This window comes from Musca domestica, unplaced genomic scaffold (assembly GCF_030504385.1).
Source record: "Musca domestica strain aabys unplaced genomic scaffold, Musca_domestica.polishedcontigs.V.1.1 8, whole genome shotgun sequence".
Classification (NCBI taxonomy): Eukaryota; Metazoa; Arthropoda; class Insecta; order Diptera; family Muscidae; genus Musca; species Musca domestica.
In genome coordinates, this window is record NW_026712409.1 from 10,374,162 (window position 1) to 10,390,616 (window position 16,455).

The following is a 16,455-nucleotide window of genomic DNA, read 5'->3' on the forward strand; positions in this document are numbered from 1 at the left end:
AAATCCGAAACAAACATCCAGTTCTCTTCATATTTCACTCATCCCATTATTTCTACTAACACAAGAACTGCTGTGAAGATGGGATAGATCGGTCCACTCCTTCTGGTACCTCCCCCACAAAAGGCCAACAGTTAGTATAATCATAATTCAGGATTGGGGGAATAAAGGGTGAGATGAAAAAACTGCAACCAACAAACAAGGTTGGCACTAAAAAATACCACAGTGTCGATCAGCTCAAGTTAGCGCTTCGCCAAGATTGCGCCAAAATACCGCAGAGCAACATTCGGGCAACGTGTAACGGTTCCATTGGCCGTTTAAAGGCCATAATTCGTGCCAAAGGTGACCAATTCGAACAAATCTAAACGTATTCTAAAATTTTATGCTATTTCCGACATTTTTTTTCTTTCATTCAATAAAATTAAAAAAAAAAATTAAAAATTATTGCGTTTGACTTTTTGCCGTTTTTTTTTTCTCTCACCCTGCAGTTCTCAAACTGCGTCCCATTTCACCATGAAATATTTAAGAGTGTCCATTCTCATTCCACTGGCGTATCATTTACATCTTGTTTTGTTTTTTCGCAATCGTAATCACGATTTTCTGAAACGCTATGGAGCGTCTAAATGTCTGATGTAAATCGAATTACACAGTTAAATACCGCAGGTGAGACACCAGTCATAATAACAACAGCAGCGACAAAAAATACCAGAAAACAAACTAGATTTGTTTTAAAAAACAATGTGTGTCCAACGACATCCCAATAATCGCAATAAGCGTTGTGACAAAAAAACAAAGCTCTTCCTTCCCGCCAACCATTTTTTTATGGCATAACTAACGATCAATGGAGGCTGGTTTTGCTTCCTTCTATGCATATTGCAAACTTTCTGCACTCTCACTCTCTCCTCTCTCTCTCTCTCTCTCTCCCTCTCTGCTGACTTGTTGGTATTCCATGATCGCCGCATGGACATTAAATGTTTTCACAAACAGTGGAATATTTCAAAAATTTATTTGAAATGACCAACAACGATTATGAATATCTGAATACCGGACCGACTGACTGACGAAGGCATGCTTGTTGCATGCCAAGAATGAGATTGAATATCAATCATCAGCGAGCGATGATAATAAGTCATTTCAATAGAATTTCAATTTTAATTAGCAATTAAATCAATATTGAAGAAATTGAAAACGTGTAAAATTATTTAATAAATTAACAACAACAAAGTTTAAAAACAATAATAATTTGGCCAAGATCTTCTTGTCATAAAAAAACGAATTAAACCCTGCTGGATTAAGGTTCTCTATAGAAAATCTTCAATTCAGCCCCGGCTGGATTAAGGTTTTCTATAGAAAATCTTCAATTCAGCCCCCCGGCTGGATTAAGGGTTTCCATAGAAAATCTTCAATTCAGCCCCCCGCTGGATTAAGGGTTTCCATAGAAAATCTTCAATTCAGCCCCCCGGCTGGATTAAGGGTTTCCATAGAAAATCTTCAATTCAGCCCCCCGGCTGGATTAAGGGTTTCCATAGAAAATCTTCAATCCAGCCCCCAGGCTGGATTAAGGTTTTCTATAGAAAATCTTCAATTCAGCCCCTCCGGCTGGATTAAGGTTTTCAATAGAAAATCTTCAATTCAGCCCCCGGCTGGATTAAGGTTTTCTATAGAAAATCTTCAATTCAGCCCCTTCGGCTGGATTAAGGTTTTCTATAGAAAATCTTCAATTCAGCCCCTTCGGCTGGATTAAGGTTTTTTATAGAAAATCTTCAATTCAGCCCCTTCGGCTGGATTAAGGTTTTCTATAGAAAATCTTCAATTCAGCCCCTTCGGCTGGATTAAGGTTTTCTATAGAAAATCTTCAATTCAGCCCCTTCGGCTGGATTAAGGTTTTCTATAGAAAATCTTCAATTCAGCCCCATCGGCTGGATTAAGGTTTTCTAGAGAAAATCTTCAATTCAGCCCCCACGGCTGGATTAAGGTTTTTTTTTATAGAAAAACTAGAGAACTCGGGTTTTTATAAAAAAAAAACCTTGAATTTAGCAAATTTTTAAATTCTCAGAAAATCCAAAAACAAATATTTTTTTAAAATTTTTTTTTGTTGAATTTTTTTTTCGGAAAATATGCCACTTACCATTTTTTTGTTGTTTGATAAAATATAACTTCACAGATATCCAAAATTCAGCGCTGGGAATGTTCTGCTACGAACCACTGGCTAAGACGTTGTGATACATTTAACCGCATTTGAGGAAATATTTATACCTAGGCGAAATACCAAAGGGTCTGAATGACTGTCTGTCGGACTGACTGACTGCATGTGAAACCCATTGTCTTTGATGTGTAAATTCCAAAGAAATTGGCCATCTTCGCGCAGATATAAATTACCATGTTTGATACAATTGCCGGATGATTATGACACTACAATCTTGATGAATAGAACAGCAGAGCAGAGGAAAGCATAGAATCCTTTAACCACATTCACTTGATTACCATCTAAAAAAAAGCCAAAGGAAGAGAGAGCGAGAGACAAATGAGTATAAATTTCCAAACATTCATAGATTATTGATATTAGAAAAATAATGGTAATAACAGTGGCAGTTGGCAAAAAGGCGGGCAGCTAGCAACAAATAATCAAATGAAACAAATTTCTAATCCGCAGAACAAGCATCCTTTTTTGCTATTTTTTATTACAGACAAGAGTTGTGGCGTTGTGTGTGGGGGGGATTATGTGACACGCTCAACGGGTGTATACATCGTTAGTTAGCAACAAATGATGATTACGCGTCTATTCGATTGACATTTGCGGATGATTAGAGTATGGAAATGCATATTTATGGAAATGTCCTTCTGTTTCACAAAAGTCCGCACATTCATTAGCCGCATATATCCAATAATGATATAATTCTAAAAAATATAACTTTAATTAAAAAAACTTATAACTTTAATGAAATATTTTATAAAAAAAAAAACAGTAAAGAAAGTCTTAAATTCGGGCGGGACCGACTTTATGACACCCTACACAACTTTGCTAATTTAGTAGAGCTCCGCATAACATTTAAAAGTTTTTATGGGAGAATTCAACCATACACGCCATGATTATAATTTTAATTTAAAGTTAAAACTACTAAATATGCCGAAGCATTTGTATCTTTTGGTGCACAATTAATTTTAAATCGGATAAGGATATATATGGAAGCTATATCCAAATCTGAACCGATCTCGATAAAATTTAGCAAAGGTATTTCTGAGCTGTATTTGATATATTTCCCCAAATATTGTTGTTACAGTGTGCATACTACGGCTGTAGGTAACAAATATAACAAATCGGATGAACAGTATATATGGGAGCTATAGCTATATCTGAACCGATCTTCACCAAATTTGACATACTAGCTTCTTGACTCAATTCGGTCGTAAGTGCCAAATTTCATCCAATTTGTGCAAATATTAGACGTTTGGTGCACAATAAAAAGGTAAATCGGACGAAGTTATATATGGAAGCTATATCCAAATCTGAACCGATATCGATAAAATTTGGCAAAGATATTTCTGAGCTGTATTTGATATATTTCCCTGAATATCGTTGTTACGGAGTGCATATTACGGTTGTGGGTAACAAATATAACAAATCGGATGAACAACATATATGGGAGCTATAGCTATATCTGAACCGATATCCACCATATTTGACATACTAGCTTCTAGACTCGATTCGGTCGTAAGTGCCAAATTTTATCCAATTTGGACAAATATTAGATGTTTGGTGCACAGTTAACTGTAAATCGGATGAAGTTATATATGGGAGATATATCGAAATCCGAACCGATCTCGATAAAATTTAGCAAAGGTGATTCTGAGTTGTATGTGATATATTCCCCCAAATATTGTTGTTACAGAGTGCATATTACGGCTACGGAGGACTAAAATAACAAGTCGGATGAATAATATATATGGGAGCTACAGCTATATCTGAACCGATCTTCACCAAATTTGGCGTACTAGCTTCTAGACTCAATTCGGTCGTAAATGCCAAGTTCCATCCCATTTGGGCAAATATTAGAGGTTTGGTGCACAATAAAAGGTAAATCGGACGAAGTTATAAGGGAGATATATTCAAATCCGAACCGATCTCGATAAAATTTAGCAAAGTTTATTCTAAGCTGTATTTGATATATTTCCCCAAATATTGTTGTTACAGAGTGCATATTACGGCTACGGAGGACTAAAATAACAAATCGGATGAACAATATATATGGGAGCTATAGCTATATCTGAACCGATCTTCACCAAATTTGGCATACTAGCTTCTAGACTCAATTCGGTCGTATGTGCCAAATGCCATCCCATTTGGGCAAATATTAGACGTTTGGTGCACAATAAAAAGTAAATCGGACGAAGTTATATATGGGACATATATTTAAACCCGAACCGATCTCGATAAAATTTAGCAAATGTATTTCTGAGCAGTATTTGATATATTTCCTTAAATATTGTTGTTACAGAGTGTATATTACGGCTGCGGAAGACAAAAATAACAAATCGGATGAACAATATATATGGGAGCTATAGCTATATCTGCACCGATTTCGATCAAATTTGTCTTACTTATTTTCGGACCTAATTTGGTTGTATGTGCAAAATTCCATAATATTCGTTCGGATATTACACGTTTGGTGCACAATAAAAGGCAAATCGGACGAAGATATATATGGGGGCTATATCTAAATTTTTACCGATTATCTCCAATTTAAATAGGGTTCGTCCTTGGGCCAAACAAATGATTTGTGCAAAATTTTATCTGGATCAGGTAAAAAATGCAAACTGTACTTTGTTCACAAAAATACATGGACAGACGGACGGACGTATAGACGACGGACATGCATAAATCAACTCAGAGTGTGATTCTATGCAGACCATTAAAAGGAACTATGGGTCTATCTCGTTTCCTTTTGCCTGCTACAAACAAATGCACAAAGACATAATACCCTGACCACCTTGTGGTGTAGGGTATAAACATATTTTAACTTCTGTTCCGATTATTCAAACTGTTGTCCCTCTATGTAGTAGTTTCCGAAGGAGGGGGCAAATATTGTACATTTCAAATCGGACCTTAGTAAATATGACCAATTCGAACAAATCTAAACTTATTCTAAAATTTAATGCTATTTCCGACATTTTTGGTTTCATTCAATAAAATTGAAAAAAAATGTAAAAATAATGGCTTTTGATTTGTTGCAGTTTTTTTTTATCTCATCCTCTATACCCACCATAGAATGTTGTAGGGTATAACAAAACCAAGTGTGGCTATTTCCAAATAATACCAGGAAAGAAATTTTTAAATAAATTGAATTTAATCAATTTTATTTTTTCCAAAGGAAAGCTCATTCCGCCCAAGGAAGGCTGAAGGTCCTAGAAGATAAGATTAATTCAGTCCTGCTAAATAAGGTTTCCTATATTAATTTGCAATTTGGATTTGCTTAATAACAACAAAATCCAAAATAATTTCAAGGCCGGGAAACAGATTTTCGAATAAATAACTTTTATTAAATATTTGTTTGGATTTCGAATCCTGTCTCATTTAAGTCTAGTGGTGCTTCTTTGGTGGCTTCACAATAACGGGTTTGACGATAATGGGCTTTACAACAATGGGCTTAACCTTATATGGTTGCGGTTGGGGTTGGGGATGAACAACAACCTGTCTGGGTGGTGGTGCTGGATGTTGAACAACAGGTTTCACAATTACAGGTTGGACGACAACCTGTCTGGGTGGTGGGGGTGGTGCTGGAGCTGGATGTTGCACCACGGGTCTATAGATAACTGGCTGGACAACAACTTGTCTTGGTGGTGGAGGAGCTGGTGCCGGATGTTGCACAACTACTTGCCTGGGTGGTGGAGGTGCTGGAGCTGGATGTTGGACTTGTACAACAATTGGCCTCTGTGGTGGTGGAGCTGGAGCTGGATGAGCAGCAACATAGACTGGTTGAGCTTGTGTCACATAGGTTGGCTGGGGTTGAGGCTGGGCATAACCTGGATGGGTTGCAACTCCAAATGATTTCTTAAATGTGGGTGTGGCTCCACTTCGCACCACAAGCATAACCAAAAAAACCGGCAATATTTTTCCACTCCACATATTTCACACAATCCTACTGCCTGGCTTAACGAAAATACACTGACTTTTACTTCACCACCTCCATAGCTTCTTATATTCGAATGAAGCTTCTTAAAATTAGCAAAAAAAAAATAATTTCTTAATTGTTATTCAATAATTGTACATTTAAATAATATTCAACTACATTTTCTTCTCCCCCCTCTTGGATCAATCCAACAATTTCCTAGCCATCTGCCTTAAGAATGAATGCCTAGATGAATTAAAATCAATCACGGCCGAAAATTAAATAAAAAAATTTTAATTTTCATTTTCAAGGAGAGGGGAGGGGGGTGTTTGAATTGTGGATTTTTTTCATTCAACGGTTATTCCGCCATAAATTAGCCAACTACTCACTTGAAGACATTTTACCAGAAGCTAGTTTTTAGTTTATAACTCACCATTGCCAGAGAATATCAAGTTCTGTATGACGTCGTTGTATAGCTTGATGTTGTACACACCTACATACACTGGTGGCCAAAACTAAAGCAACTTAAATCGCAAAGACAATAAATGTTCTGTAACTTTTACAAAAATAAACAAATCGTAATTATTTTTCCAGTTTTAAATGAGGGGTTTCATTCACTTTCAAGAAACTAAAAATAAAAAAAAATAATTTTGAACGAAAAATAATATATGGAAAACTAAAATGACCCAATTTTTGCTTGGTCAAAACTAAAGCAACTTTTGATTTTTTATTTTAAAATAATTAAATTTTGGCTAGTAGTCGACAGCATAACCATTATTTTTGATAGCAGCTGCACACCTACGACGCATCGAATCTATAACACGCTCAATTTGATCCTTGGGTGTGCTTTCCCAGACACCCCGAATTCTTTAGAAAATGTTGTGCTTATTTATTTCCGAATCTCTCTTGATCTTCCTATCTACGATACTCCAAAGGTTTTCTAAGGAGTTTAGGTCAGGTGATTGTGCCGGCCATAACAAAACATGCATTTTTGACTCCCTCAACCAATATTTGACAAGTTTTGATACAAGTTTGGGATCATTGTTATGCTGAAACACCCAAATCAGCCGAATATTTTACTCAGCGTAATGGAACAACGTGATGTCCAACATATCTTTGTAAACAAACCGATCCACGACTTCCTTTATTTTATGGATAGGCCCAAGTCCATAGAAAGAAAAACAGCGCCACGCCATTTTTGACCCTCCCTCATGCTTCACTGTACCTTTGCAATACTGCGGCTTGAGTCGTTCATTTTTTGGTCTTCTCACCGCAAAATTGTTCACATCTGAACCTTTAATATTAAACGTAGACTCATCGCAGAAATAATGTTTTTTCCATTGAGCTTGATTCAACTTAATATTATCGTTTCCGAAAGCCTTTTCGATTTTTTATAAACAGATATAAATGGTTTTTTGATATCTTACGGGCATGCAGACCAACTGCCACTACTCGTCTACGCACTGATCTCGAGCTTATATGCAATGATTGCTCTCTCACCAATCCAGTTGAACTCTTAAATAGTTGTTTTTTATTTCTCTCATTATTTCTGAAGTTTTTCACGGCCTTCATCCGTTATGGACTGTTACTACTGATCCAGTTTCAAAAAACCGACTTAGTATACAGAAATAATTTTGATATATATGGGAGCTATATCCAAATCGGAACCGATCTCGATAAAATTTAGCAAATGTATTTCTGAGCTGTATTTGATATATTTCCCCAAATATTGTTGTTGCGGAGTGCATATTACGGCTGCGGAGGACAAAAATAACAAATCGGATGAACAATATATATGGGAGCTATAGCTATATCTGAACCGATCTTCACCAAGTTTGACATACTAGCTTCTAGACTCGATTCGGTCGTAAGTGCCAAATTTTATCCAATTTGGGCAAATATTAGATGTATGGTGCACAATCAAAGGTAAATCGGACGAAGTTATATATGGGAGCTATATCTCGATAAAATTTGGCAAAGATATTTCTGAGCTGCATTTGATATATTTCCCTGAATATCGTTGTTACGGAGTGCATATCACGGCTGCGGAGGTCAAAAATAACAAATCGGATGAACAATATATATGGGAGCTATAACTATATCTGAACCGATTTCGATCGAATTTGGCATACTTATTTGCAGGCCTAATTTGGTTGTATGTGCAAAATTCCATACTATTCGGGCTGATATCACACGTTTGATGCATAACAAAAGGCAAATCGGACGAAGATATAAATGGGGGCTATATCTAAATTTTTACGGATTATCTCCAATTTCAATAGGGTTCGTCCTTGGGCCAAACAAATGATTTGTACAAAATTTCATCTGGACCGGGTAATAAATGCGAACTGTACTTGGTTTACAAAAATACATAGACAGACCGACGGACGGACGGACATGCATAAATCGACTCAGAATGTGATTCTATGCAGATTATCAAAAGGACCAATGGGTCTATCTCGTTTCCTTTTGCCTGTTAGCAACAAATACAAAGACATAATACGAAGCTAGGACCAATTGTAGCCCAGCATATTGTAAACAAATAAAAAAACCTTATAATCAGTCGTCTCGCACTTTCAATACCCTCGGCCAAAGAGCAGTCGGTGACGCTACTACATGGACTGCTACCGTCCTTTGAAAATGTAATCAGAATCATCAGAATACTAAATATCCGGCGTTATCCATATGTGGGGGCTAATGGAAACCCCACAATATGGATCAATATGGAAAATGTTCTGATACCGGTAGCAGAGAGCATTATGAACTACAAATACCGAATTAAAACAAAAAAAATAATAAAAAATTTGTAAGTTTGGCTGGGCCGAACTTTTAATACCCTCCACCATTTGCTACAAATTTGGCAATTTCCAAGAAAAAAATAAAATCCGTTAAAAATTCTGCTAAAATCTTAAAAATACCGAATGTAGCCGTTATGTTGGGGGTATACACGACGACGTGGGCCTGCATAGGCAACTTTTGCCATAAGCCAATACAATATTCAAATGAGAAACTTGAAAAAGAATGTCGCTTATATCATAAAAATACCAAATAAAGAGAAGTACCATTATCTGGGGGCTAGACGAAGACGTGGACATGCACAGGCCATTTTCGGTTTTAGGCTGTAGTATCCATTACAAACTTCAAATACCAAATTTGAAACAATTCCGGTGAATAATGTCGCTTAAATCGCCAAAATACCGAATATCGGGAGGTACAATTATATGGGGCTATACAAAGATGTCGACCTGCACAGACAATTTTCTGTCATAGGCTGTAGTATCCATTAGGAACTTCAAATACCCAATTTGAAAAAATTCCGGTGAATAAAGTCGCTTAAATCATCCAAATACCAAAAAAAGAGAGGTACCATTATCTGGGTGGCTATACGAAGTCGTGGACATGCACAGAAATTTTTCGGTCTTAGGCTGTAGTATCCATTACGAACTTCAAATACCAAATTTGAGAAAATTCCGGTGAATAATGTCGTTAAAATCAGCAAAATACCGAATATCGGGATGTACGGTTATATGGGGGCTATACGAAAGCGTGGACCTGCATAGGCATTTTTCTGTCATAGGCTGTAGTATCCATTATACCATATACCAATATATCATATATAATACCAACTTTGAATCAATTCCGGTGAATAATGTCGCTTAAATCATCCAAATACCGAAAATAGGGAGGCACCATTGTATGTGGGCTATACCAAAACGTGGAACTACATGGCCCATTTTCAATAATAACACAAAAAGTCCTGCAGACATAATATATATTTGAGTAAAATTTTATCAACCTACTTCATTTCGTTCGGAAGTTAGAGTGATTGCCATGATGGAGGTGTGTCCCGCCATAACAGCCGATGGTCGCTCTCCGTTCGTATTAATCGACCGTGGCATCGGAATAAATGCCGAATATTATCGCGAAAATATCCTGAGGGTTTATTAAAGCCTTGGGCACGCAAACATTTTGGCCCCAGACCTTGGACATTCCAACAGGACTCAGCACCATTGCACTCAGCACGCGCCACCCTAGAATGGTTACAAAATTTTTCATTTCCAGCGCACAGTGGCCACCAAAATCTCCGGATACCAATTGGCTGGACTATTTGCCTGGAGTATTTTGGAATGCAAGGTTGGTACTAAAAAATGCCAAAGTGTCGATCACCTCAAGCGCGAGCGTTTCGCCGTGAACGGGCCAAATATCCCAGAGCAACATTTGGGCAGCGTGTGACGTTTTCATTGGCCGTTTGAAGGCCATAATTCATGTCAAAGGTGACCAATTCGAACAAATCTAAACTTATTCTAAAATTTTATGCTATTTCCGACATTTTTTGCTTTCATTCAATAAAATTAAAAAAATGCAGTTTTTTTATCTCAACCTGTAAACACAATTCAAACTATTGTAAAAAATGTCAAATCTCTACGTCAAATAATGTGGGCTGTATCTTGCTTTCAACACGCAGGCTTGTATGTGATGCTGATCGGGAATATATATATATATACTTTGAGGAGTCTCCGACGAAAATTTAGGGGTGTGATAAAGGGAAATGACGTATTTAATGTTAACTCCTTTTCATTTAATTCAATTAAAATAAAAATACCTTAATTTTTTGTTTTATTGGATTATACCCAAACTTTTATTGTATACATATTTCTTATATCTAAGTACAACCGTCACATCATTAAATTTTCCTTCTTTTAACATTCGCACAGTGTCTTCCTTTAGACTCTCGGCAAATGTTATTTTCACTTTAGAAGTTTGACCAAAGGTGCTTTCGATTTGTCCCCGTTCCCCCGTTGAGAGTTGTATCTTTTTTCCAATGTATATTTGACGATTTGATTCCTTTTTAAATAGATTCTGGACAATAATCTCATGATCGTTAACCAGTCGCTGGACATTTCCACGTTTTTCCTTGCTCTTGTATATCTTCCATGATGGCAGCTGCACTTTGAGATAGTCCGTTGAATTCGTATACCATTCTATGTTGCCCCAGAAAGCCAAACGACAACAATTGCTGTGTATGTCCAAATCCAATTTGGAAGCAATTAACAGTGAATCTTTGGTGGCGTAAATGGGTGTTTCAAATTCCAAAAGACAAAAAATTAAATCGTCATTTTCTTTTATCCCATCCGCATCCAACTCATCAATGTATTCATATTCCAGAGAAGCATCAAATGTCGTAGTTGACTTTTGCATAGATTTGAACAGAGTTATATTTGCCATTACCGTCTCATGTCCAACACTTATGTGTAATTTTGTTTTTGATTTTATGGCAAATTTATAGAATTGTATGCGATGGAATTGGATGAGAGCAGCATAAATTAATTGCATATAACCCGTTTGACACACAATGCCACGTTCCATGGCCTTGGCACTGAACTGGGTAACACAGATTCCAATACGATCACCCATTTCGGCGGTTTGCACAGGTCTACGAAACATTTGTATTGACTTGATTTTACGTTGCTCTTTTATTTTTGGTATATCAATGGAATCGTTAACACTGACACATCCTTGAATTACAGTTCCAGTACAGATTGTGCCTACATAGAAATGAATGTCACATTGGAATCATTTTTTGATTTATTTATTTTTTGGATGAGTGATTTATGGGCACTTCTATGATGTGTTAAATGATTTAAAGATTATCACTTTCATCCTTCGATGAAAACTTGATTCGGTCTTTTTTATTATTTAATCAGAAAGGTTTACATACCGAAGCATGTGTTACTACTGCCATTCAATCCCTGGAGGAAAGGATCTATATGTTTGTTATGCAAACTTCTAAGATTGGCTTCAGAACATCGTCCATCTCATTGGGCATTTGAAAGATATGCCTCCATATGAACGTTTTATATTTTAAGTCTATTAGATAAAATATACCAGACAATTTCAAGCTCCTTTGCCGTTGCCGTTATATTAGGGTCTATACGACGATGCATAGACAATTTTCTGCCATTAACTGTAGTGTCCATTACGAACCTCAAATATCAAATTTGAAACAATTCCGCTGAATAATGTCGCTAAAATCATCAAAATACCGAATATCGGGAGGTGCCGTTATATGGAGGTTATACGAAGACCTGGACCTGCATAGACAATTTTCTGTCGCAGGCTGTAGTGTCTATTAGGAACTTCAAATACGAAATCTCAAATAATTTCGGCGAATACTGTACTTAAAATCGTTAAAATACCGAATATAGGGAGGTACTACTATGTGGGGCCTATACGAAGACCTGGACCTGCATAGAAAATCTCCTTCACAGACTGTAGTTCCCATTATGAACTCTAAATACGTAATTTAAAATAACTTCGGTGAATAATGTCGCTAAAATTATTAAAATACCGAATATAGGGAGGTGTCGTTATATGGGGGCTATACGAAGACGTGGACCCGCACAGACAATTTTCTGTCTCAGGCTGTAGTATCCATTACGAACTTTAAATACATAATTTGAAACAATTCCAGCAAATAATGTATCTAAAATAATTAAAATACCGAATATAGGGAGGTGTTGTTATATGAGGGCTATACGAAGACGTGGACCTACAATACCAAAAGTACTGCAGACATAATATACATTTGAGTAAAATATTATCAACCTACTTTATTTCGTTCGGAAGCTAGTGACTTCCACAGACGGACGGACAGACAGATAGACGGACGGACGGGAATAGACATAGAATTTTATGCTGCTCAAGAATATATATACTATGTGGGGTCTAAAATGTATAATGGAATGACAAACTTAATATACCCTCCATACTATGGTGGATTGTATAACAATAGTACAGCAAGACATTATGGGGATCAGCATTATTAAATGCTCTCGTGCCTGGTACGTTGGGGCTATATTTGAATCGATTTTTAATGTATGAACCGCCTTTTCATTTGCCACTTGTTCTTTTACATGAAAAGAAATTTATAATCAAATTTCAAGCTTACCTTGACCCTTGATGGAAAAACAATGATCCACATACATTAAAAATGGCAAATCTCGTTGACGTTGAGGAAGAAAGACGTTACTTGTAATGCCTTGTAAAAATTCCGAAATACCCTCGCCACTTAGAGCCGAAACATGGAAAATGGGAAAACTGTCGCCAAACACTGTGGCAGAAAGGGCCTTCCTCAACTTAGTGTCAAGTTTTTTAAGGCTCGATTCGCGTTTCCCACCAGCCTCCAAGGTATCGATCTTATTCACCACAACTATTAGTTTCCTTTTCAAAAGCTCTCCAATTACAATGCACTCAGCCGTCTGGGTTTGTATACCTTTCTGGGCATCGATAACCAAGATCATCATATCGATAATTTGGGCACCTGTTGGAAAAAATCAAAAGAAATTGTACCCATACTCATTTATGTTCCAATTTACCAACCTCCTATAATTGTCCTAATCAAACTTGCATGGCCCGGACAATCTACAAATGTCAACTGCAGTTTTTCAATATTTGAATTCTCCTCTTTGATTCTCTGTGGGGCATCGATGATGAGGGCACTAAAACCTAAATCCAATGTAATACCCCGTTCTTGAGATTGATTGGATTTGTCAAAAGCCGCTGTGCTGGAAATCTCACTTAAAACTTTCGCCAATGAAGTTTTGCCCGAGTCCACATGACCCAATAAGCCAATATTGAAATTTTTTATCGTCATTACGGAGGGAATTTGATTTATTTTTTATAAAAAAAAGAAAATACTTCTTCCCGCCGTTTCACTAACCAGAAAAGAAATAAACAACCAAAAACCAGGGTTCTCAAGACCGAAAAATTAATGTTCATGAAAACTAACAGCTGTTTCTACTTAAGAAAAGAGCACAGTTGAGCATCGAAGAACGTGAAAACAAAGGACAGAAAGCCTAAAAAATTCCAATTGTGTCGTATTGTCTTAATTGGAATTTAGGTGGCTTGGAATATTTGGTGTGTTCCAAAACCTAACAATCTACTAGTTTTGCATTTTGATATGATAAAGGGAAAATCGGTTATCGAAGTAATATTGCTTATACTCTTGCAGTTTTGGAACAAGTCGGATGGCACATTATTGGAAGCTTTATCAAAATTAGGCAAAGTTTTCACAAATTCGAAGAGATGAAACTACCACGGTCTTAAAAGCATCCAGGAATATACATTTACCTGATTCGTGCAGCCCAAGTTACAAAGAGTTTTTCAAAATCAACTCGACCATTCAAAACCTCATTTCAGTGTGAAGGTACACTAATTGTACCTAACTTTTATAGCCACCGCCTCATCCACAATTTCAGTATTAATATCGCTCAAATCAAATATACTTGCTTCCGATTGCTGGCTGAGTCATTTGTAGAGCTACAGTGCAGAACATAGAATCCGTCTAACTTAAAACATAAGAGGATTGGATTTTTCAATATATCTTAACATAAAATGTGTCATATTATTTTATTGTTTTAACACGAGTCCATTTGAAAATTGTTCCATTTTGTGTTTTCTAATATATATATAAATTATGATAATTGGTTTCCGATCGGTGTGTGTAGTTTGTTTGTATGTGTTTTCTTGGGAAGAGTGAATAATGCGACATGGTTCGCAAGCAAACGCGCGCAATTTAAGTAATTCAGTGACCCCAACAGCGTGGTAACAATTTTTTTTTTATTTCGAATTAAGCCTTTTTCTCTCTTTTCTCTGTTTGACCATTACAATGAACATTGGTCTGATTGGCATCTGGAGCAGTTTTGCGTAGAGTCTTTTGCAACACATGTGCATCGGCAGGCTCGATACGCCTGTAGTAGTGTTCTTTGGTTTCAACAATCTCGAAACCAAACTTTTTGTAGAATTCTATGGCGCTGTCATTATTCACCTGGACATGCCTAAAAACACAAAAGGAAAATAAATAGTTAAATAACTCCACGACACATAATCATCAGCAACTTACAAGAAAATACTATCAAAATTACCATCCTTTTCCACGTAGTTTAAGATATGTTGGAACATGACGGTACCAATGCCCAGCCTACGATAAGGTGATAAACAGCCCAGAGTCATTATGTACAGACGTCGTTGATTTTCCGATGTATCGATGCGACAGCATACTGCACCAACCACAATATCATTGTAATATGCCAATTTAGCTAATTCACCAGCCTCTAAGACATCAACATAGAACTTGTCATTATAGGATACGGGAAACACCACAGTATTTAGTTTTTTCAATTGTTTGATATTATGGGGAGTTACATCGCCCAGTTCGATGCTAGCTCTGCATTATTTGCACCACCACAAGGGAGAGAACAACATAAAAATTTCGAGGTTAGAACAAGAATACAAACAAAACATTAGACGGTGAACGAATACAAGACTTATTGCAAAAACACATACCTGGTCATCTTCTGTGTGTTTTATGAAATAGAATAATTGAATATATTTTGTTGATATAATTTTATTTAATCCTATTGATTTTAGCAAACAATTGCCGCCCTTGAAAATGTTTTATGGACGTACTACAATATTTAATCACTAAAAAATGATATCACGATGTGTATTCACTGAATAATGATAACATATGGCTCTGCTAATCACTGACAAGTGAGAGCTCAAGTCGAGACTATTCACTATAAAATGAGGACTAAGTTGCATATTTTCAATGATAGCATTGAAAACCAATGTGATATTCAGAAAATATTTCAGTCGACTCCAATTTTGGAGGATGGATCCTGGTAGCCAGACATTACAACCAAAATTTTTTGTTTTAAAACCCCTTAAACCTGCTTCCACTAAGCCGAATTTCACAAAGTAAATAGTATTGAAAATCTTAAAAAATCATAAACAGAAGATGACACATAAAATAATACGATTATATAGTTTTCTCCCAGAAGAGTACATTAAAGGCTTTTTTACTGGTCTTAGGCTGGGTTGTTTGTAAAACAACAAAGGAGCGTAGGATTGACAACTATAAATTATGAGCCGATATTGAGTTAAGCCCACTTAAAGCTCCTTTGTTCTTTTACAAAGAAGCCAGCGGATGGTTTAAGCCAGTCGAAGAAGCGTTTTATATATCCTCACCTTAATCTTTCTTAAAAATTGAATGATAATAATAAAAATGAAATGAAATAATAAAATTAAATAGAGGTATAGATACGTAAAGGACTTTTCTCACGTTAGCTATTCGGTGGATTTTTCGTAAAAGAATATTGGAGTTTTAGGTTGACTCTGTTTAAATTTGGTCCATGACTTAAAATAGGTCATCCATGGTACAATAATTAAAACTTTGTGCACCCGATTTCTGCCAATTTTGTGTATGAATTGATTGTTTAAAAAAAAATAAAAACAAATATTTTCAAAATCAATGATTGTTCTTTTACAAATAAGACAGCCGATGACTTAA

General features: G+C 36.3%; 4 protein-coding genes across 4 annotated transcripts in view; all 4 read right to left on the bottom strand.

Moving 5' to 3' along the window:
* Nucleotides 1–2,288, bottom strand: part of LOC101891384 (ion transport peptide) — an 88,530-nt gene extending 86,242 nt beyond the window's left edge. Inside the window, exon 1 of the mRNA XM_011296187.3 lies at nt 2,126–2,288. Coding sequence (XP_011294489.1) covers nt 2,126–2,128 — 3 coding nt within the window. The 5' untranslated portion in view covers nt 2,129–2,288. The remainder of the gene's footprint in view (nt 1–2,125) is intronic.
* Nucleotides 2,289–5,575: 3,287 nt separating this feature from the next.
* Nucleotides 5,576–6,085, bottom strand: LOC101897200 (uncharacterized). The gene has a single exon (XM_020038723.2). It carries the CDS (start codon nt 6,083–6,085, stop codon nt 5,576–5,578), a length of 510 nt encoding a protein of 169 aa, XP_019894282.2.
* A 4,633-nt stretch (nt 6,086–10,718) lies between these two features.
* LOC101897381 (selenocysteine-specific elongation factor) lies at nt 10,719–13,852 on the bottom strand. The gene is made up of 3 exons (XM_005174856.4): nt 13,485–13,852; nt 13,054–13,425; nt 10,719–11,650 (listed from the first exon to the last, which is right to left on the bottom strand). The coding sequence occupies exons 1-3, from the start codon at nt 13,756–13,758 to the stop codon at nt 10,722–10,724; spliced, it is 1,575 nt and encodes a 524-aa protein (XP_005174913.1). The 5' UTR covers nt 13,759–13,852; the 3' UTR covers nt 10,719–10,721.
* A 617-nt stretch (nt 13,853–14,469) lies between these two features.
* Nucleotides 14,470–15,611, bottom strand: LOC101892024 (probable N-acetyltransferase san). Its single transcript, XM_005174824.4, has 3 exons — nt 15,450–15,611; nt 15,007–15,330; nt 14,470–14,941 (listed from the first exon to the last, which is right to left on the bottom strand). The coding sequence occupies exons 1-3, from the start codon at nt 15,455–15,457 to the stop codon at nt 14,734–14,736; spliced, it is 540 nt and encodes a 179-aa protein (XP_005174881.1). The 5' UTR covers nt 15,458–15,611; the 3' UTR covers nt 14,470–14,733.
* Between the last annotated feature and the right edge of the window lie 844 nt (nt 15,612–16,455).

Excerpts from the sequence above, each read along its gene's own strand:
- LOC101897200 (XM_020038723.2), bottom strand. The coding sequence starts at position 6,085 with ATGCTTGTGGTGCGAAGTGGAGCCACACCCACATTTAAGAAATCATTT.
- LOC101897381 (XM_005174856.4), bottom strand. The coding sequence starts at position 13,758 with ATGACGATAAAAAATTTCAATATTGGCTTATTGGGTCATGTGGACTCG. Across the intron at positions 13,426-13,484 it reads GATTAGGACAATTATAGGAG|GTGCCCAAATTATCGATATG; the intron begins GTTGGTAAATTG and ends TTTTTCCAACAG. Across the intron at positions 11,651-13,053 it reads TTTTTCCATCAAGGGTCAAG|GCACAATCTGTACTGGAACT; the intron begins GTAAGCTTGAAA and ends ATTTCTATGTAG.
- LOC101892024 (XM_005174824.4), bottom strand. Across the intron at positions 14,942-15,006 it reads AATTTTGATAGTATTTTCTT|GCATGTCCAGGTGAATAATG; the intron begins GTAAGTTGCTGA and ends TTGTGTTTTTAG.